We start from the raw sequence: 23,916 nt of genomic DNA on the forward strand, positions 1-23,916 counted from the left end.
GAAGTGGACAAGTAGTCAAGTACTGCCATGTAAAACTACCGTGTTTTCTGATGTTTAAAAAAAATGACATAATTAAAACTATTCAGATAATGAGAAGCACACAGCTAAGAAGTATTTAAATGTATTTCCGACAATAAAAATTCCAAATTACTTAAACACAGTACAGCAAACCACTGAAACATGGCAAGTAAATTTATTCCTTTCATTAGTCACTTAACAATTCTTTGCACTGACAGTATTCATACATGTCCAGGACTCTGAAAACACATTCTAACACAAACAGTAAGGCTGTTTTGGGACAAGCTTTCAACAGATTAACTCCATTGCTCTAGAGCAAGAAGGCAGCAGCTTTTTCACTAATTTGAGAAGTCACTTCTGAAAAAACAACATTTCCAAGTCCTGAACAAAGGAAAAGGAGAATACAACAATAAAGAATTGCAGCAAAACCAGTGAAACATCAAATACGGCTTTAAACTAATTTTACAGAAGGAACATGGCTCCTACTGTTTGTCAGAACTTCCTGGGAAAAGTCAGCTAAGCAGAAAAAAGGGATCAGTGAAGAGGCATTATGGGAAAGAGAAAAGCCTTGAGAAGACCGGAACACATTGAGGTTATGTTTATCATTTGTTAGACTTTCATTTAAAATACACATTCAACTTATTTTGTGTATTTATCATGAAGAGATGATACTATTTAGAATAACCACCACCTAATCAGGGCAAATTGGACAGAATGACAAAACCCTGAAACAATGTTTCAGTAACTAGACAGCATACCACACAATGGTTAAAAGCAGCACAGTAGTCTAGAGTAGCAATTCAAAGAACTTAAGACAATTTCAATTTTTAAGTATTGCATTCATTAAACATTACCTTTAAAATCACAACAGCCAGCACATTAGCAACTCTATATTGATTTGAAGCTGCTGATTATAACAAGTGTCATTTTCTTAATACAACTGTAAAAGCCTGGTATTTTCACTGCTTACACACAAAATAACAAGAATTCTATTTTGGTCACTATAAATACAAGACTTGCTAAAGGAACTGAAAATGTCACAAGTGTGAGAATTAGAGGCATTTTTTTAAGAAATTATAAAGTTGTCGTCAGCTCAGTTGCTACACAAGTACTCCAAAGGCAGGCTGTTTTGCTAGGAGTGCCTCGCACAAACCGGGAGGGCAGAAGGGAGAATGATCAGGCTGGCTCTGGGACTAACAAGCACAACACACTTGCATTGTGCGTTACCATCAAGGGCAAACACCAGCATGGCTGACAGATCCCCTGGTATCCATGTGCATTTTTAGCACAGCCTCTCATAACACAGCTGCACAACTCCTGATGAGGGGCTGTCATCAACTGCTTACAAACCCTCTCCAATCTATGGGTTACACATGCTGCACTTCCTGGCCATTCTGAGGATTCTACACGCACTTGAGACTCAGGAAAGTCAGCCACACCAATTTCAGTACACCAGCACAAAGGACATTTTTTAAAAGCATTTAAAGATGGAGCAATACTTTACCTGGACTGAGAGTTTCGTTGTCCAACATTCCTCCTTCACAGAAACTTTCCAGATCTTCAGGTTTCACTTTGTCCCATGGTATGTAAGTAACACCTAATTCTACATCCCAATACTGCTTGTAATCTGGCTTTATTCCTTTATTCAAAGCCCATGCAATCTTGGGGGAAAAAATACATGTAGTCAGTAAAATGTTTCCATTTTAATGGATTTAATATTTAGTTCTCACAAAACAGCATTACCATTTGAGGCTAATAAGCAAAAAGAATACATTAATTGAAACAGCAGGAAAAATAGGTTAGTTACAAAACTCTGAAATAAAAGGGGTTTTTTAAAGCAGACTTAGTTCTTATTTCTTGGCTTGACTCTTGCAGGCAATTTGTAAAAATGTATAAAGGCAGTTCCTTCAAATATTCCCCAGTCACTAAGATTAATTCTATTTCAATTCAGAGGACAGTGTCACACTCTATTACAATGTTCTACAAAAAGGAAGAACTTCACTAATAAATGCATTCTTCCTTATTTATTAGTACTCTCTGTAGGATTATCATATATAACTAAACTCAGTTATAAGACAAATAACCAGCAACAAGAAAAACATAGTTACAGTCCACTGTAATGACTAAAAGGACACCATTTTTGTTGGTTAAATAGACAATGATTGGCAATCTTCCAAGGAAATTCATACAAGTTCCACTAGTCACACATTACAGAACAGAAGAATACTTATCAATAAAAAAATTGGTTCATTCACATAAATTTACAGAATACCACATCCAGAATACATAAAAGTCTAGAGTAGATGAAAAAGGACTACAGTAATTACAGTAACTTTAGAACAGCCTGACATTTTCCAAGAAGTACCTTTATAGATTTCTGATTGACTTTGAAGTTTCCTCGGCTCAGTTTTTGTAGGGCACGGTAAGCATCTTGTCTGTGAACCATGACAATATAGGCACATCCTCTAGGCGGTATCATCTGTTTGTATTTCAAGAAAAAAGAATTGGTTTTGCTAGCACATTAAAGTAATGAACAACACACACGTGTTCAATTACAGTAAGACGGAAAATTAGCAGGTGTTTCAAAAAGGACTATGCAAGTACAAAAGAGAATGTTAGTTCTTAGCTAAGACAGCCAGCATCTTCTGGAAATAAAAATGTATAGTAAATTAAAAGCAACTTCTTAGGTGGAAAGTTTTAAACTCTATTCCGCGTGAGAATATGGATGACTGTTGCATATTTAATCCTTTAGAATTGTTAAACAGTAGTGTTCATGTAAATGCTGTGGTTTTGCAATTACTTATTCTGTTGGAAGAAACAAGACACTAATAAACCACTTCATTCCATATACCACAAGCTGCCAGCTGCACCTTCACATTAAGTTTTATCTGCAGTTTTGTAATAATTTATATTATTTGTAAGGCATTTGAGAAAAAATTTCTATGTTGTTTTACAAAATGGGGAGTAGCAAGAAAATTACAGTCACTTCTTTTTGGTTTTTTGTTTCCATGAAATTTTATAGCTACCAGAACAGCTATCATTTATATATAAAAATATCCTTAAATACAGCAAAGCATAACAATAGTTCTCCATGTTTATAACTGACAGAAGAGAAACAAACAAAAGAATCAAGAACACCAGCTGAGAGTCCACATTTCTATAATCAAACAAAATGGAGCAGACAAGGAACTCAGTAGCACAGTATGTATTCCGTACCCATCTCCTCAATAGCCCTTTCTCATTCAGTTCTCTCCAGAGAAAGCACGATTTTTATGAAAATAGGATAATCTTCTGTATTACTCCCAACAGCATTTTTAAATTGCAAGACACTAAAGCAACTGCCTTCTTGTTTTTCTACAAAGTGGCCAAATGAATTTAGTTTTCATGTTAGAAACACAACCATATAGAAAATGAGAGCTCTTGACTCTTTTGAACATATCAAAAATAAAGCTGTCTTAAAACAGTCTGAAAAGACTTTTTGTAGCCAAGGCATATCAAAGTAGCTTACACTACACCATTTATACTTACGTTTATTGATTCAATTGGGCCAAACTCCTCCAAAAGACTTCCAACATCCTGCTGAGTAGTCCTTTTGTCAAGTTGTCCCACCCAAAGCGTAGTACTACAAACTACAATCAAAGAGTTAAAAAAGATCGTAAGAGCACTTGGGAATACACATTTTGCAAGCCAAAATGTCAAAACAGTAATTTTAAAATAGTCAGTTACTCAAATGAAAAAGCCAGCTAATACTAAAATATATATTTTAATCTTTAGGAGTGTTTGACAGAAACCTCTTTTTCTTTCCTGCCTGGAGCTGAGTTAACAGTTAACATCAGCAAGCACATCAGAATCACTGTTAGAACGCGCTCACTAAGAAGCTCTCTAGTTAACTAATATTGAAGTGACCTGCAAGTTCTGATGATCATGAGCTCTAAAAATCATCATAAAAAGGAAAAATATGCTTTGCTGCTAACAATGCTCCATGAAATATCCCAACACATGCAGTGGATATTTCACAACAAGGTAACTCACTCCGCTTGGTAAGAAATCCAAGCTACAGACCACCATCACAAGTTATGGATGGTACTTGCTGGCAAGATGATAATTAGATTGTTTATGGTGATACATCCACTACTAGCAAGATTTTCCTCCAGAATGTGGTGACAATTGAACTACAATGAGCAACTAAACTTTCAACCTCTTTAGTGACCTATTCAATGCCATTTCTTTCTATGGTTCAGTGAAAAATTATTGACACAAGTTTTTTATTTCAGGAAAGAGTAAGCAATATGCTTATCTCACCTCATTCTTCAAGGTAATAAAATAGCAGATGAGCTCAAAGTATCACATTCACTGAAGACTACTGTAGCAACATTAAATACTCATCTATGTTTTCCCCACTAAGTGATATAAAACTGCAAACCCAAAAAGCATTATGCGACAGAATGTGGGAGAAATGCTGGCAAAAGCGTACCCTACATCACTGCCAGTAAGCTTCTAATGAACAGCTACTAAGTCTTTGCAGTCCTTTTAAACTAACGGTATTGTCATTCACAAGGTTTTGGCTAGTCAAAACTCTTTAGTTTTTGTCCCTTTTATATAAAAGGAATGTTCTCATTTTACTTGATGACTCCAGAGAAGATTTCACACTCTCCAGGAATATTCAGAAGACAACTACTACATTTTGTCTATAAAGGCAGGCAAAGCCGGGATTATTTCAGAAAGGTGAACGTTAGCCTGTGTATCTTCCAGCACAAAGGTCCCCTCCAGGTTTGAGAGGCACACAACGTTGAATCATTAGAAAAATCGTAATAATGTGCTCAACTTCTAGTTGCTCAATCTGCTTTACCTTATATGTCTCGAATGAAGGAAAAGAAAAACATGGTATTTCAGCTTTTTCTTTCCTCATTTTACAGCCAAAATATTTCTGACTTGGGAGATATTCCAAAAATGCCAAATTGTCTACTATGAGTAAAGGAAGTACAGGGATGTGTGGTGAATTTAGTTCTTACTAGCTTTACAACAGTTTAGAAAATAAATCACAGTACAGTTTACTTTTATTTTGTTTGGGTATGTCTTGGAACACATACCAAATAGCATTAAACCCAAGAAAAAGGAATAAAAAAATTGAAAAAATAGCACTCATCAGATTAAGAGCTGTCTTCTGGCATATTCTGAGCAGATACATATTGAAGGAAAGTGGACTGGTCAAGATTAAATTTTTTAAAAAGTCCAATAGAGACAAGAAGTGTATTTCTTTCACATTTACAGTTTTTCTAAAATACCTATTTGTCTTGTTAGTACTTTATTTTACATAGGCATATTATTTACTGTAGTACCTTCAACTTCACAGAACATTAAAATCCATTAAAGAAAATACTGGACACAGACAAAAAAAAATCCATATACGAACCAGGAAGGTGTTCAGCATGTGAAAAATGGTATTACAAGAATTTGCAGAGTTACATCAACAATAAAGAGAAAGAATAAACTTACCACTAACGGTTTCTGACTTGATATGAGGAAGGCCTTTTGACCTGCGTTCTCTCTCCCTCTCACGTTCACGTCTTTCTTGTGACCGAGACTTAGGGGAGTGTCGGCGTCTATCCCTGGACCGAGATCGAGATCGACGATGACGTGACCTTCGAGATCGGGAGCCAGATCTTGAACGTCTCCTTTTAGGTGATCTAGTTTAAACCAACAGCCATTTATGTTCAATCTTTCTGACCCAGACATTGACAGATAACTATTTCAGATAGCTATTTAAATAATCAGGCAGGAGTTCAGTCAATAAATAAATAAATCCACGTTCATTCACATGCATTTAGAACTAGAATAAATTATTACAGTGGCTTATTAATGCACTCCAGCTGAACCATTGATTATTTTTCAATTTCTTATCTTCTATTTTGTATTGAAGCTGACTATCAAAACCATGTCCATGTTAACACAGAAAAAGATTACATGTGCTTAAATGAGGAAAATGTTTATTGCTTTTACAAAAGAATGGCTAAAAAAGAGATTAAAAATAAATTCTACCAGTGCCAGTGAAATCGTATTTTACATCATGTTCAAGTTCTAAACCACTCAAGGTCTGGAAGAGAGAGTAAACCTTCAAAGAAGTCATATGAAACTTGGCAAAGGAGAAGACTTGTAACTACCGTAGACAGCTTTGCTTTAATACTGGAGCCAGATTTGTTAGGTCAGCTGAGACATGTGAAATACTGCCTCTGTGACAGGCAAAGTCCCATAGTACACTGGATCACAGATTTCTTCATAAGGGAAGCGTCTTTAGAGCACAGACAAGATTAAACTATCACGTTCTGCTTCCCTAAAATGTATCCAGTATTGACAGGCATTAAAGTTACCCTCTACCAATAAAAGTGAACCGTATAGATACCCTATTTCCCTTACAAGGTACATGACTTTCAGAAGTTCACAAGTCTTAAGAGTCACTTTTAGTCACAGAATCCAGCTGTACAGCACAACTGGGCACTTACAAGAAACAACCTCAACAGAAGTATGCTGAGCAGGGCACCCAAGAAGCCAACTTGAAATACAGGTAACAGGACTATGTCCTTAAGGCACTGAAAACGAGTTCCACCAATAGTTCAAGGAGTTAGCTCACCTCTCAGCTATTTACTGTCATCTCAGTTAGAAGTTACCACCCCCACAACAGATCTGGCAGCACAGAACCAGATTCTCTGAGCTCCAGTTAATCAGCATAGCTCTCCTCAATACTCGTACAGGATTAGTAAAGCATTTTCAAGTCTTTGGAGACAACACACTTAAGTTCCTTATGTTAAAATCCAATACTTGATAGAATCTACACCCTCACAAAAAGAACTTTCACTAATTTACCTTGATGCAGATCTAGATCTTGACTTTCTGTTGTCAGAAGCATGCCGTTTTCCCTCTTGAATAGGTGGTTGTTCCACTTCCATATCCTAAAATATTAAGTTGACTGGTGTCACAGGTGAGTTGTGCAAGCATTTTATTTCATTTTATGCCTAGACTAAATTACATAACAGCACTAAAATTATATTGAATATTCACATATGTGAAATTGAAACGTAATGCAACTCTCCTCAGAAGCGTCACCACTACTTTGTAGTCACTAATAGGGAGACAGTGCAGTATTAAATGAACTTGATACAACCACTGCAACAACATAATAAAAATAATTTACACAAAATTCTCATTTTCAATTTGTATATTATTGTTTTTCTACATTTTAGTCAATTTTAGCATCGCATATCTCCACAGAGTAATTATATTCCTTAAAGTCAGTCAGTGGATCTTGCTCTGTGACCAAAATCACAGGCAAAGTAAGGTCTACTAGAAAACTTTTCTCCAAGATGTTATAGGAAACTACTTTAAGCCATATATATAACCAAATTACAATACAATAAATTTGAAGAATGAAGCAGTAAGTCATCAAAACAATACATAAAATGCAAGAATCTGCTTAAAAAAAAACAGTAAGTTTAACACAGCTCTTCCTTCCTACCCCAAATCCTCTACAGTTTCCCATTCCAGAACACACTGTGTCCTGCCTAAACTTTAGTCTTCATGATGCAACCCTGGCAGGGAACATCCAAACAAGCAATCTCTCGGAACGTTGTGATTCAACAGACTTCAGGACTAACAAACTACTTATAAAGATATTCTTGAGACTTGTCCCTTAATTCCACGTGGAAAGCAAGAACTTATTTCTAGAATCTGTGACATGACAAATCATGACATAAAGATAGCTTGGTATCATCTCTATTTCTCATTTTAGGATTTCCTTTTCTTGGAACAAAAGAGGCAAATATAGTCAACTTTTTTTTTTTTTTCAAATACAGGCTCATAAATAGATTTGCTCTTTGATTTCTTCTTAATAGCAGCCAGTCACCAAACCAACGATATCCTCCAAAATCTTAGGAACAAGAGAGAGGTGTTTACATAGACTTGTTTTTTTAAAAACTTTTACAGACTTCTGAGTCCATTTCCACTATATCAACTATCTACCAGGCCCTTAAAAATTAACTTTTCCAGATAGCTTCGCTCCAGAATGAGATTGCATTGTTAGAATTCCATGGAACAAAACATTCCTGAAGCATGATGGGGACAGGAAAGGGAGGATGAGGGAAAGTGAGAAGTCGAAGGACAAAATGCAATCCAAAGTCTTTCACAAAAGGAGGCATAAAGCATATGTATCTGCTGGTTTTGCTAGACTTCTGAAATACCAGACTTGTCACGTGGCACTGCAGCTATCCAACTTTCTTTCAGATGAGCTACCTTCACAGCCACTTCTGGACATGGTTATCATGAGTTTTCCTCTCCTGAACAAACTACACACATCTGAGAAAGACATGTATTAGAGCATTTAAGTTAGTTTGCAAGAGGTCCTCACCTGCTGATGTGGTTTTTGCATGTGTGATTCACTCTGCACTGGAAAAGGAGACTGAAAAGTTTGCTGCACAGGTGCTGTTGGTGGAATCACAGGCTGAGCCATGGGTGGAAACTGCGGGGTAGGCAGAAGACCAAAACCTGACATTTGCCCATTAGGAGGAAGTGGAACCTTTGGAGAAGAAAAAACACGAAAACTTCCAGTTAGGAAAAAACCAAACCAAAACAAAACAAAAACGTTAGCTTTCCCAGTTTGCTGAAGTAAAATTCTATCTCTGCTCCAAAGCCACAATAAAAGACAAGAAGCCCAAGAAAGATGAAGCAGGTCAAGCGTTTGGGTGTATAAAATAAAAATCTTGTTCTTCAAAGCTTTACTAGAACAGAGAACAAAAATATGTTGCTTGGGAAAGTTGGAAGACTAAGCCGTATTCACTCTTCACTAACAGGAACACCACTTCCTTACTTCTCCACCAAAGAAAACTACAGAAGACCTAAAATATAACACAACAGAGAGACAAGAGAAAACCCTGAAGTTACCTGGTGACGCACTGGATCCTGTTGTATTCCCATCATTCGCTGCTGAAAAGGATCCATATTTGGGAGTTGAGGAAATACTGGCTGTTGTATACCTTCTGCTGGAAATCCACTAAAACCAGTAATATTTTGGAGAGACAAGTCAGTAGTTACACAGATATTTTTGCCTTCATTTTCATATTTCAATGTACATTTACACATTCTTGCTTCAAATTTAGACAGAAAAATTATCTTTATTATGATCCCATTTCCTCTCTAAAAAGCAAAAAGAAAAAAAGGAGAAAGTGCTTCCTTCTATTTCTTCCACTGTAAGAGTAGTTCCTTAACATTGAAAGAAACGCTAAATAAAGGTTTAAGCCTCTCTTCCCCCTGTACTTATCTTGCTAAAGATCTCAGTCTATGGAAATTTTTCATGAAGGTTGCCTGCCTTAGGCTAACTTTTTTCCTTTCCAGTTCCTCTTTTGGGAACAAAAGAAATAAGCCTTTTCCGCAAGGAAAATAAATTGGCCATACTTTTGCTAGGAAAAAAAAACTTTAGTTTAGTTAGGGCAGAGGAGAAAGGGATATGTATATTACACAAGGATTACAGTAAGGCCATTTAATTCCTGATTCAACACACAGAATGGACAGTGCTCAGGGAACTAATGAGGTCGGTGCAGTTAATAGGACCTGTTCACAGGAGGCAGTTTGCCTAAGAAACTAAACAGAATAAAGGAATTTTATGGCAATGTGAACTGGGCCTTTGTAGTATTTTAAGACACAGGTGTCATACAATTCTTAGATGATTCTGAACAGATCAGTTTTTCATATAGAGTGTTACTGATTTTGTGTGCCCAAAATGAGACTACTGAGATCCAATCTTCAGAGGCATCTTACACAACTAGAAGGTAATAAGGACAGAGGCCTTGAAGTGCTACAAACAGGCTGAAAAGCCTAGTCCAATGAGCTCTAGTTGGGCATACACAAGCAGTGCTTATGTTTGACCTACCTCATCTTTCTGTACTCCAGAGTTCCATCTGAATTACAGGGAAAATACTACCAATTTACTTAAAAGGCATTTTAATTAACTAACACTTGTGGAACATTAAAGTGCTCAAGGTGATAAACACAGTAAGAAAGCTAACTACAAAGTTAGTGATTCTGTTTTAGAGAGCAGGGTTTGGATGGCATATACAGAAAATAAGACACGGGTCCACATACTGAAGCAGGGAAAAAAGAAATATTGACTAACCCAGGTATTGAGCACCATCCAGCCTGTGCACTGAATGAGAGAGAGGTCCTGTGGAAAAAACTAGTATGTGATCATGTAATTTAAGACTTTATCATAATGCATATCAAAAGGGAAACAGGAAACTGAGTTAGTTTGTGTGGGTATTTAATGTTTGAGAACGTAAAGCTGCAAAGCCAATTTTAATTTTTTAAATAGTTAAAACTACCACAATGTTTAGAATAGCATCCTTTCCCCAGCCAGCAAAGCAATCCAGCTGATTGCTAACAATGTCCTGACAGACTCAGTTGTGCAATAAAAACATGGAACTCATCTTGAAACCAAAACTGAGCTTTTCTCTACAGAACCCATTCCTCCATCAATGATGCAACATACCAAACCTTCACTGGATCACCAGAGTAAAAAGACACCAAAAAAAAAAAATAAACCACCACTAGAAGTTGTTAACATTTTAACTTTGGACTGTAACAGTTACGCACTGAAGTAACTTGGAATTTTAATCAGCCTTCTAATCTAAAGATTTTTTAGAACAAAGATTTGTTAATTTTATTATGACACAAAACTCACAAAGCTGGCTGAGAAACTGAAGGCGGCGCTGAATCTTCTTTCTTTGCATCTTCCACTGCTTCTGGTTCATCATCATAGTCAAACCGATCTAGCAGCTTCTGAAAGAAATTACATTGAGAAAACCATTTTTTCAGTATCTGATACAACTGGCAGCCAAAATGTCCTATTGAAGTGTTACTATATATCTAACAGCTCTGGAATTAAAGACAAGGTTAGAATCAGGGAAAAAAAATACATATTCTAATATAGAATCAGAAACTGTCCAAAATCAGTTTTATTCAGCTTCAGAAAATGCAAAAGCTATAAAAGTAGGAAGACAACCTCCAAATGGCAAGAGAAGAAACAAAATTTGCACCATTTTTCTTACAAGAAATGAAGGACACTGAGGTACCCATCAGTCTTCTGCTGAACTGAAAAAGCTAAACACAAAGAACAAATTAAGACTTACTTTGTCAAATGATGTTTTTTGCTCAGGCGGTGGGAAAGCAGCTTTTTGTTCCGGTGGTTGTGCTGCTGTAGTTTTCAACTGAGCAGTAATAGCTTGAACCTGAGCCATCACAGTGTTATCTATGACCGGTGACTGGGGTTTTTGAGGCTGTTGAAAGGTCTGAAGAATTTGCTGAAGCTACAAAAACATATACAGTATTAAGTATATATTCTTACATAAACACATAGTATTGAAAGAGTTGTAGGATATAAATTTTACATCAAACCAGACTATGGCACAGGACGAACACCACTAACAACTGGCTGAACTATAGAGAACTTTCAGGAAGACCAAAAGTCACTTTTTAAATACTTCAGTGGCAAAATTCAGCAGATCACAAGATTTCAGCACTCAGGCTTTTCAACACTGCAAATGTTTAAGTGGACCAAACTATAAAACTCAATACTTTGTTTGATATGTTCCGCCTCTTCTTGAAACTTTGTAACTGCATCAGTTCAGGCCTAATTCTTTAGGAATATATAACTGAATGTTCCTCAAATACCATAATTACTGGATAGAAGGGTCACAGATCATTCAAATACTGACTTTAACTCTTACCAGTTTTCCACTGAAGACCTTAGGAAGGCTTTTTGTTTTGCTTTAAATCAAAGATATTACTTCCATCATTTTCCCCCCCTCATTTAACATAAAAACTGAAGTTAGAAGGGAACCAAATATAAACAGGTTACCTGTTGTCCTTGCGTTGTTTGAAACAACTGAGCTACAGCAGCAAAGGCATCAGAGCTGGGCAACTGTGGCACAGTAGGTACTGAGTTAGCAGTAACTTGAGGGGGCTCCGAAGGAACCTTTGCTGGAGGGGGTGGCGAACCTGAGAGTTTCATAGGAATTGAGAAAGCACTACGTTACTACAAAACATTCATCTTACTCTTCAGTGCATACATCTACCTCCTCACAACAACTACCTACAATACTCTGTTAAACTCAAAAAGTCCTTCCTAGACCACCCCAACTGCATATTCTATTCATTTTGCCTTTAACTGCTCCATTCACTGCTCATATCTGTGCATTATATACACTAAGAAATAAAACAAAGAAAAATGGCCTATCTGAAAGCTAGTCCAGCATGGTACTTTAGATCACAAGTCAACGTTTATAATTGTACAATTTTAGAAAAGTTAAAGAGAAAAACTATTACTCAGTGTTAAGCAATGCATATCAATACATTTAAAATGTTAGTTCTGGTTACGAAGTTCTGGACTCGTTCTTTTGGATGAACATTTCAAATCAATCATCTAATGGTTCATTGCAAGAGCAACTGAGTTTCTCTTAACTGAACTTTTGCTGAAATGTCTGGTAATAATTAAAGGTTTTTAAAAATTATTTCATCACCAACTCTTTTTCTTTGATAAGGTTGTTCACATGCCACTTTTACATAGGCACAAGCCAAATCTATATCTGATAAGATAAATCCTCCCACCATAAAAATCAGTTTTTACTAATTCTTCCAGGAAAAGACTCCCATTTCCACTGAGCTTTACTAAAACTGAGATTACAGTTTAAGACATACTGTTAGCTTTGTCTACACATGCAGCTTTCCCATTCTCTTTGCTTTAGATTACAATGTTTTTTTAATAAACATTGTGCCAGTACAAAGTAAATTAGCAGTAATACCATCAATTCCTATATGCTGTGAGCAAGCAACCATTTTTTAGCAAATATACTTAAATGGACTGCTATAAAACTGTACAAGGAGACACAGTTGAAAAAAACCCACAGATAGAAATATTTTTTAGTTTGAGACACTAAGCAAATATTTGCCTCACAATACCAGCTTCTTTACAGCCATTCATCTGTTTGCAGTTTAAATAACTGCAGCATTGACATGCAGCAAGCACTAACACATTGAATAATATTTTCCCAGAAGTCAGATGCTACATAAAAATACTGTGAAAAGATGTGATTGTTTTTAAATATAAATTAACTCCCAAATGACTTCCTGTATATATCCAGAAGGATATCTGCTTGCTCAAGGGAGAAAATTTGCATTACTCTCTCTCCCTTTTTTTGGCTAAACAGGTTTTGGAGCATTATGAGCTAAACAGATTCTATTTCACATAATGCATTAATATATTTATTATTATTCATTAGCATGTTTATTTCAGGGCCAAATTATCCCCTCTGGTCCATCTGAACAATCTCACTGAAATCAGTAATTGTGTACATGAAAGAAGACACCCAACCCGTTAGCTACTAGTGATGAGACAAAGATGGAAAAATAGTGCCACTCACCTGTCATAGCAGAATGAAATAGTATAGCCACAAGTCTGCACCCAAGCTCAGATGCTAAGACATTCCCTCCCCCTTCCCTGCCATGTTTATAAAATATGTCAACAGGATATGCTTTCCTGAACACTGCTGGAGACTATTTCACTTATGCTATTGTGCATCATTATTTTGTTGTCTGTCACTACACCTTGCGCAATCCATTACATTTTTTGCCAGTCCTACTCCAACTTGAGTACAATAAATGAGGAGGTTACCAAAGCTAAGTCTGAACTATAGAGTGCAAACTCAAAAAGAAGGCCCGCCAGAGAAAGACAGACTTGTGGTACACATATTCTCATCCACAATTCAGTAACCTCACTACCAGCTTTTTATGTGGCATAAAATAGGTCAGTGAAAATACTATGGGCAGGCCGTCATTACTTTACTCTTTAGGTCAGTGGTTTTCAACCAGTAGCCTGTATAAAAGCCTACTGTCAGGTATAAATTTACTGTTCGAGCATTCGGATTTGAAACATCAGTTATAAAATGTTTCAGAGCTGCATACCGAAAAAGTCTGACAGCTATTACTTTCAGATACTAAGTTGAGTCAAAGAAAGATGAAGCTCTTAACATGTAAGATCACACTTTACTTATCCAGATTCTAACATCAAAAAATTTCATCAGAATTATAAAATTGAGAAACAATAGAAAAATATTTCAGACCAAAAGAAAAAAAAAATTTTTTTTAAGAGGGAACACTGACATCATCTGTAAGTAAAGTGTGCACATATGTATATACATATGCATATAAATGATATAAATTTCAGATATTTTCTAAATAAGTGTTCACATTCTGATAATTTCTGAAGTACAGTATCAGCATTTATTTAGAATGAGTTCAGCTGCTCCACATAATTATGACAACAAAGTTGAGTTCATTAATGTGTTACTGCTGAAACTAATAGTAGGTGCTTTAATGTGAAAGCAAACAAGCTTTTATCACTCGCTCTTTTAAAAGAACAAGTTATAATGTCATTCATACCTTCATTATTAGTAGCATTTTCTGTCATTGGTGCAGTGGCACTAGTTCCTGCTGCCATATCCAGAAGAGGCTGAATTATTTCAATTTTAAATACTCCATTTTTCTGCCAGAGGTTCAGGACACGGACTATTTTACTCTGTTGAAACAAAAGCAAGGATCAACACTAAATACAGCTTTCTTAATCACAAACTCCAAATTTGTCTTCCATATGTTGAGAAGAAAGGTTTGAACACTATAGGAGTTCAACATAATCAGGCATACCTATTTAACAACCCCTATGTTGTCACATAGGTCAGCAAGACCTTTTATATGGCAAAGATGAAAACTGCCAACTTATTTTACTATCCAGTTCAATAAAAAGCAACTTGTGCCATTTTTCTAAAACTGTTCTGGCCAGTCAGAAAATCCATGTTTGATATACAACAGAGGAAGTCACATCAGTCCTATTATGTCTTCACAGATGGTCATAAAGGGGTGACACAAATAACAAATGCAACAAGACTGACAGAGAAAATGAAGATAAGCTGGAAAACCCTAATGAACAGAGGGACAATTAGACCATAAAACGCTAGAACAAAGCTTTAAAGTTAGACAGAAAATTGTTTGCTTCAATTTTTTTCTACTAACCCAACCAATTCAACGTTGACACCAGAAAAGGCATCTCCATCATTATTCAAAAGATCAGGAAAGCAAGCGGAAAACATTCTAACTGATCACTGCAGAAAGATTAAATTAGAACCTCTGATTGTCAGCTGTTATTTTAAGCTCGTTTCTTTTTTTAACATTAAGAACAACAAAGCTTTCAGGAACAAGCTGGAAATGAGTCCTTCCTTCTTTAGCCCAGTATTAAACAATAATATCTAATTAGACACGCTACTTCAGTTGGAACATGCAAGCAGGTAAAAGTCAGAATACATGTTATATTGACATACCTGCCCTTTTTGCATACTTAATCATCTGACTTGCCACATACACGTATTTACTTCTACTGTAGCTGCTAAGAATGAATCGATTCTGTTTCTTTTTGTTTCAACAATGAAGTGCCTTACCGTGACTCAGTTATACACACCCATGCAAATCTGCCTATACTTTCATAAGCTAAGAGATTAAAGAATTTCACAAAATGTTTTCTACAATAAGATCAATTAGAGAGAAACCGGAAATGGCTATTTTTAAATAAGATTTTGGTCTGAAAAACAGTTAATTTTAAAACAGCAGCATTTTTTGGTTTTGAGTATTCTCTTTCTCCAGAAGACTTGAAAATAATTTGAAAGCCAAAAAACAAATAAATTTCATACTCTTGTTCTCAGTCACATATTAATATTACAGAAAGGCTGTTGAAAAAAAATATCTCTTTGGATATCAACCACAGTTACTGTCTATCTGCAGATCAGGTTTTTTGTTTAGGTCCTGGAAATTCATTAAAGCAAGCATGTTATAAAGAGTATTATTCCCCTAGTGGAAAGCATCTTAATTATTTTAGCAGTGAGATATCAGGTAGTTCCATAAAGGAGATGGAGAGTCTAATTCATTTAGATGAACAAAATGGTAACCACGAAGACAGAAACAAGAAAGGAATGATCTATTTCACCAGGGTATTAACCCAGAAGCTCCAAAATATCACATTCAAGGCCTAAAGGTCTAAATGTTCCACATTAGAAAACTACAGAGCATCAAAGCCTTTCAAAAGCTTAGTTAGAAAATTAGGGGGAAAGTCAGTTAGAAAAAAAAAGAGTATTTTGCTCTTACAGTACTACAATTAAGAAAAAGAGGGAGTAGGCGATTTTCTGGAAACCAGCCTGCAACTTCTAGAATACACTTATCTTGGGAGACTTTGGAAATTGTTCTGATAGAGGGCATAAAAGCCATGTTCTGTTGGTAGCAACCTGGACCATCATGAATTCAGGATACTTTCTGAGCCTCTGTTCTATCAGCAAGTACAGCACAACTAAGAAAACCAAGGCCTTAAACAAGTCTTGACAATGGAGAACAGCAATGAAATTCTCAAGTATGAGATTTGTAAAGACTGAAGAAATCAACATGATGATTTTCTTAGAAAAATATTTGGGAGCAGAACCTTCACTGCCTACAATACTGGAGCTTCTCTAACACTTCCTTTTTGCGGGAGACACCACCTTCCACAGTAAGTTTTCCTGAAGGAGCCTCAGGAAGAGTTCTGGCATAGTCACACACACTGTTGAAGTGTCTGCATAGGCAAAACAAAACTGATGAAGTTAGGCAAAATAAGTATTTTAACTAGAACTTTCATTTAACTATCACTTTTGATAACCTTTCTCAGCACGTTTTACCATTTCATATAATAACATTCACTATCTTGGACATAAAGAATCACCAAATTAGCTTTCACATTACTGGAAACGCCAAGGTAGCACTGTTATCAATTCACAACACTTGAGAAATTATAGTTGTACCTTGTCTTCAGATGGACAGAGATACAAATACTGGAATGTGGCAGTAATATTTTTAGAGAATCTTGGCCCAAAAACATCTTTGTCCGTTCCAAACTGATGACGAGACTGACGAACAATAGAGTCAATAACGTACAATCCAGGGACTTTATATTCCGGTTTGCACTGAAAACATAGAAATAATTTTCCATTATGCAGTGACATTAACCAGGTAACGTGCATTTACCTTAGATCCTTACATGAAATCTATACTTAGTACACTTGGGTAGAAAAAAAATAATGTTAATTTGCTTTATGTAGAATTCTCTTAGTGCTTTAACTTCTGGTTTGTTTATAGAAATGGAAAAGAAAGAAGAAAAACATGCCTTCACGTTTGGGACAGAGTAAATATACCGGGATAGCCTGAAGCAGCCTTTATCTTTCCAATCACTGCTTTTAAAGCACCTTTAGCTTAACAACATGTGACTGCAACAACAAGTCTACTACACTACGGCACAGACTGACACAACTCTGCTATCAAGCTACCTCACACTCAGTTCACTGAACTACTTCCACCAACTCTATTCTCCAGAATTTAATGCAGAGTCCTTCTCTTTCAGGTGTCTGAAGGACTCTGAATGAAAAAGAGCATTTTTCCTGTTCACTTGGAGGAACTTACCTTAGCAGCATGCTAGTTTGTTTTAGTGAGTATTACATTCTAGCCTATTGTTCTACATGCCTAGGCAAGCATGAAAACTGTATTTTCTGAAAATATGTATTACCTTAGCCAGTGAAAATTAATTTGAGGTTCAGTACCTCCAGTTTCCTCCCTGGGTGCTGGGTGAAGGAGGAACGGAGAATTACACAATTTTTTTTTCTCGCCTTCTTAACATACTATGGAAAACTAAAATGAGGAGATTATATAGACAGAGAGATACCAAAATGTATAAAATCCTAACAAAACAGAATGTCCTCCCTCAATCTCTGAATAACAGAAGCTTTTTTGCTTATTTACTAGCATTATTAAAAATATCTAGTAATGGATACAGACAGTATCTTTATCAGTAGATTATTTTTTACCTTTTTGATAAACTTCTCTACAATCTGGACAACATGCTTGTAGAGCTGGAAAATAAATACAGAAATTAATTTATCATCTACTCAACAGTGGCACACCATTTTAGAAGTATTTTAACTCTTTATGCTTACTACCATTTAGGAAAGGCTACAAACAAAATACTGTAGTCACATTCTAAAAAGAAGTATGTTATCAAGCCAAGTTAATCAAGCACAGAGAAAAAGATTTCATGGGGGTAATAGACAGAAATAAGCTATCCTTTCTGTCAGAAGTGTGCTTGTGTATACAAAAGACATACTGCTTCTACAGTATTAGCAAGAGCTTTTTGGATTTACTTTCTAAGCAAGTCCACTATGTCTTAATATGCTAAGGTGCAGTTGCATCCTGCAACATTTAAAATCTTATTACATAGAAATCACAACACCCTAGTGGGTGTAGCATTAAAAAGCAATGATTCAAAAAAAAAAATCAAGCTGGCATTACCATACTAGTCTAAAAGCAAGAGATGATATTCACCACCCACTTGTTTCTAGATAACATTCTTAATGCCAGCTAGAATGAAACATCCATGAAGCTAAGACTGGGAAATCCAGAGATGCATTTATTTAGAAGTAAAATAAAAATATCACTACTGTTACAGTTTCGTGTTTGTTCTGTTGTACTTTACCTTAATAGCTTTAATGGCAGCTTTTGTGATGAGAATCATTTTTGCTCGGGAAATAGGAGGTTTCATCTCCATCAGTGAAAAGAGCTAAACAGAGAAAACAAATATTAAAAATGTATTCTGAAGTTTAAGCAGGTAACCAGAAAGACAACATTTCAGACAACTGATTGATTACTGACATTCCACACTATGTATCACCACAATACTGGCTGGCCCTTGAAACAGACTAACAGGCAGATCTTTCTAGGCAATGTTCAAATCTTCCTTGTGAACTAACCCATATTCACTGATTTATCAGGTTTTGATAAGGCTGCTGTCGAAGTTCTATTTGTTTCTAAAAATGAGTATCCACTAACTTATGGTACAGACACTGCTAACTTATGGTATGGGAACTTGCTATTTTACAAAAACAATATAAAACAGAAATAACTGCAGCTTGATTTAAATTAGCCTGAATATCTGCTTACCAAATAGAAATATTAGGATGGCCCTACAGATAGCTAGACTGACATAATCCTATAATCTTAAAATAATGTGCATAAAAGTATGACAACTTTCATCCATCAAGGCAGTCAAATCAATACTAAGTTTTCAAATTATCCTAATATATACAGGCATTGCAAATGTCTTTAATGGCGACATTTACCATTTTGTTTGCTATGACCGTACCATACTATTATTAAAATGAACTGCACCAACTGTTTTGGAGAATCCTCTGCACTATGCTCCATGCTGATGTCACCCAGTGGAAAAGTTAATTCCCCAAGGACAAAGTTTTCACAAGTTACTACATCTTTATAGACAACAGTTTGAGGCATTCTATGAACACAACTTACAGAATATTTCTGATCTCGTTTCTCTAAACATAGCCCAGGCACACTATTTCAAAGAGTTTTAATCATATCAGAAGTTAAGGAGAATGCTATTCTGTTAAGATCATTAAGCACAAAAAGGGATTCTGCAGTGCTAGATTTAAATACTCTTTTTTTTAAAAAAAAAAGTCTGAATTCACAGAAAGCATATTCTATATTCAAAACATGTAGGATACAGGTAGGATGTTCAGCTCTTCAAATCTGAAAGCGTGACTCTAAGCAAAAAAAACCCCAAACTTTATTTTCACAAAGAGCATCACCATGACTTAAATCTCGTGTGTAACGAAATTTATTACAAAACACTTTCAAGAAGTCTTGAACCTAGGCACTCAGAAAAGGCAGCAGAAAAACAGAGGTCTTCCAGTATTGACAATAAGTCTGAAAAGAAGTATTAGCTTCACATTTCAGAAACTGAGAGAAACTAAAATTTGCACACAGAACTGTCAGAGCTGATGAAACATCTGTGAAAGGCTGAACACAAAAAGCTGAAGGAAGAGGGATATATTTTCCTCAGGTCCCCAGCACCACCTGAACACGGTGACATTCTTATTGTGCTGTGCTTCCTGTAGAGCACTTTAAGAGAATAGGGAAATAAGGGATTTGGGGAGATTTGTTGCAATTTCACATCATAAAATAACCAGTTGCAAAAACTACACCATATGCTACAGTATGTTTTTATGGCATACTGTGCACACTTCTGTTCTACTAGTCATTAGACCTGGAAGCATAATCCACGTTGGTTTGTCAGGACAGTTCTCCCTTCTCCAACCTTCCTTCCCATCTTCCAAGCAGAAAGAGAAGCCAGGACATCCCAGTACTCCTTTGTAATTCCTCCTTCTACATCACAGCTCATGGTTAGGTGCTCTGATTCATTAAATATTGTTTTCTAGTCTTTCCATAAACTTAACTTCCTATTTGAGCTGTGGCTTACCAAAGAATCATTATATTGTCATGATTTGTATAGTGTAAAAAAAACCATGGAGATCTTCAACATTTCCTACACACAATCATATTTACCTTGAAACATTCCCCACAAATTGTAGAAAAAATGGCTTTGCATTACATAATTTGATTTTGCTCTTCACAATAAAGAAAAAATAGAGCCCTTGAATACTAGTCAAAAATGTAATCAATTATTTGCCACAAAGCAAAATAAGAGAATAAGAGTATCTTCATTTGACAGTGTAATGGAAAGCAAGATGTCATTTAAAAATTTATCTCTTCTTTTTCTATTAATTTAAAGTTTCAAGATACTTGTGAAGTGACCAACTTACACAGATTTATCCACTGTCTCAGTTAAGGAAAAAAACAATGCAGAAGATAAAAAAAATTGGCCAAATATTTAAAGGCAAGTAAAATTATAACAAGACTTTCAGCAACACAAAATGAAAGCCTTACACCAATAAAATACAAAAAGCAGTCAAGAAGGTATTTACTTTCTTAATTTGACTCCTATTCCAGGAGAAATGAAAGAAGAAAAATTGTCCTTCAAAACAGTGGAAGCCAGATACCTTTCCCAACACTGACATCAAGTGAAGACCATGACTTTTCATTACTCATCTCCATAAGAGGCAAGTTCTAGTGCCAGAATGTTTGATTTTTAAAGCCATTCAAGCCGTAAGACATACTTCAGCTAACATCCTTGCTTGCTGAAAAATCACAGTACAGACAAATAAAAACTACTGGATAAAAGACAAGAGAGAGGTGTCTGTAAGTCGACTTGTTTTTTATAAAAGCTTTTTTTCAATTTTGAATTATATTTCTTTAGAATAAGTGCAAAGACTCTTGATGACTAAAGCCAGTGCTTTATTATTAAAACTCAAGAAAATCTGTTTTAAGAGGTAATGAAAGACAAAAACAGAATTCCCAAAAGCCAACACCTATAAACAAACCACCAGAAGGCTTGAAAAATGAGATGGAGGAAAAAAGGAGCCGACATTAAGACAGGCACTCCATATCCTTTCCTGTACACACCAAGAAGCAACTCGTCCTCCAGAAAAAGGAGCCAGTCCCATATAACAAGAACAACAAAGCCCATGTGAAAGCAGCACTTCAGCATTCCTATTTCAGGATCGCAACCAGCGGAACCAGGTAACTGGGAGAGCTCGTAGCAGGACAGAAGATGACAATAAAAAAGTGGCAGGAAAAATTAAAAAGAAGTGTCTTAAAATGTATCCCAAGAATGACGTTGCAACTGGGGGAAAAAGAAAAAAAAAATCCAAGGAGAAAGAAACTGCCAGAGGGCAGGAAAAAGGGAAATCAGCTAGATGCCCTGAAGTGGCCAGGGAGGAAGCAATGAAGAATATGGTAGCTTGAAGAAGTTATTAATTAAAGAACATGAGAGGCTGAAACTAAGGCTAATAAGGCAGGAATAAACAACAGCTTTGGAAGAACAGGGTTGAGCAGATCACTGTAAATTGTTCCTTTGCTGTTACAGACAGCATTCTAGTCAACAGCAACAAAAACATATTAATACAAAGACATCCGTACACACAGATTTTTCCAGCTCAGGATGAACTATGCAACTTGAGATGCAAATATTTATATATATATATACACACATATACATGCATATGCATATTTATGTGTGTGTGTGTATATATATATATTTATATGTATTCTGCCTTCTCTTCATACACACCCCCATCACTATCTCTTGGAATAGTGCATCAAAACTTTGTTGCCTTTTTAAATTTTCATAAGATTTTAGAATACCAAATGACTATTTTAAAGCTGATTGTTATTTAATTTTCAGTATCATAGTTACATGTGTCAAAAACATGTTTTAAAGACCAATAAATCTAAAATTTAACAACCTTACTAGTTCCTCATGGATTTTCACTGTTAGAAGGGGAAACTGTTCCGTAAGACGCCCACATACTTTATATTCGCGTATGTTCAACTGGACTTGGATCTTCTTTCATACACATTTCCCAAACCAATATATGAAAAAAACCCCCTATTTTCAGAGGACGGTCCTTCCAGTAATACATCTAATTCCTCAAAGGGCATCATGATTAGCTCAAGAAACAATCTAGACACAAAAACTTACACTTTATTTAAAAAAATAAAAGAAATCTGATGGATGTAACAAAAGCAACAATAATTTGCAGCTCAACAGTGTTTCCAACGTACTGCCTCACAACAAGAGCCCGTCCCTGGAATGCTCTGCCCTGTAAAGCTTGACCTGCTAGAAATGACTTGCTGCTTTTACCGACCATAACTGGATGTCTGGAGAAAGAAAAGAGCTCCTAGTTGTTCCCTACCTTCCTTCCCCATATAGTGACACCACTGGCTAAAGCAAAAAGCAGTTTAGCTCTGCCTCTATTTCTACTGCCCACTGCCCCAAATCCATTCATTTGGCAATGAAAACCGCCCACGGTATCCCTTTCACTAGGATGGGGGGGTACCACAGGATGAGAGACGTCAGGGGAAAAGAAATGTAGTGAAACTTTAGCTTTACATAAGAACTAATTAATCCAAGGATTATTCAAGACTTGTGCTTTGATAATTTCAATAGTTTAAGAACTATCTCCTGCTGTCTGCATGGATTCTTTCATACACAACGAAAAACTAATGTAGAAAAACTAGTAAACAGGCTTAGCCACAAAATGTTATCTATATCATTAACGTAAAGGTCATAAGAAAAGATTTACCATTTCAGTTATAATAGTCTCACCTGTTGAAAGTAGAATAAAAAAAACACACTTTTTTTTTTTCACACAAACTCAATCTCAGGATACAATTTCAATTTAAGAATTTCCAAACATTTCTGGAACCTCCCTCTCTGTATGTGAAAGTCTGTGTGCTGTAGCTGAACGTTTTTAAAAGCACCATGTTTTTTAAAGGAATAATTTCTTTGTTGCTCCATACCAACCCATGTACAACAAAAAAGTGGAGGTATTAAAGAGCCTACTAAACTCAAGCCACAATACAAAATATTGATTCAAGAGTATTTCTGTGTACTTTTCATAACAGTAGGGAAGTGTAGGATAAAATATTTATAAAGCCAAGAACCTCAACAGCAGAAAAATCACCTGCTCATTTTCAGGCTAATAAATGCAATTAAATAACAAAGATGAGCCACTCATTAAACCATAGCAGATAGCAAAAGGGAGACTAACCATATTGCCTGCTATTTAAAGAGCATGCTACCAACCACCCCCAAATTAAAATTCAATGTGAAGTACAGAAGTACTACAGAAAACACATGGCAGGAGTGATCTAAGAAGGCCTTCTAAGTCAAACTGTAGAACCTGCTCCAGTTCATAAGCCCTGGGTGAGGTGTACTAGGAGGGGCGGGTAACAGGAGAAGGAACAGGATGATGGCGTTTAGTTTTCAGCCTTTCAAGCAGCAAATTATCAACTTCTGCCATTCTACAATTAATGCCCTTTGAA

The 23,916-nt window shown here is 35.9% G+C and overlaps 1 protein-coding gene across 2 annotated transcripts in view; it reads right to left on the reverse strand.

Annotated features, from left to right (window-relative positions):
- SCAF4 (SR-related CTD associated factor 4) overlaps positions 1-23,916 on the reverse strand; it is a 46,895-nt gene that overhangs the window by 16,892 nt on the left and 6,087 nt on the right. The window contains exons 2-16 of one of the 2 annotated variants that reach the window (XM_068395490.1): positions 18,650-18,733; positions 17,985-18,029; positions 16,929-17,090; positions 14,497-14,632; positions 11,918-12,057; positions 11,190-11,366; positions 10,742-10,839; positions 10,178-10,225; positions 8,950-9,058; positions 8,417-8,584; positions 6,880-6,965; positions 5,515-5,705; positions 3,547-3,647; positions 2,384-2,497; positions 1,523-1,679 (exon numbers count right to left, since the gene is read on the reverse strand). In XM_068395490.1, coding sequence (XP_068251591.1) covers positions 1,523-1,679; positions 2,384-2,497; positions 3,547-3,647; positions 5,515-5,705; positions 6,880-6,965; positions 8,417-8,584; positions 8,950-9,058; positions 10,178-10,225; positions 10,742-10,839; positions 11,190-11,366; positions 11,918-12,057; positions 14,497-14,632; positions 16,929-17,090; positions 17,985-18,029; positions 18,650-18,733 — 1,816 coding nt within the window. The remainder of the gene's footprint in view (positions 1-1,522; positions 1,680-2,383; positions 2,498-3,546; positions 3,648-5,514; positions 5,706-6,879; positions 6,966-8,416; positions 8,585-8,949; positions 9,059-10,177; positions 10,226-10,741; positions 10,840-11,189; positions 11,367-11,917; positions 12,058-14,496; positions 14,633-16,928; positions 17,091-17,984; positions 18,030-18,649; positions 18,734-23,916) is intronic. The other variant, XM_068395491.1, reaches the window with a different exon arrangement.

This window comes from Nyctibius grandis, chromosome 2 (genome assembly GCF_013368605.1).
Source record: "Nyctibius grandis isolate bNycGra1 chromosome 2, bNycGra1.pri, whole genome shotgun sequence".
Lineage (NCBI taxonomy): Eukaryota > Metazoa > Chordata > Aves > Nyctibiiformes > Nyctibiidae > Nyctibius > Nyctibius grandis.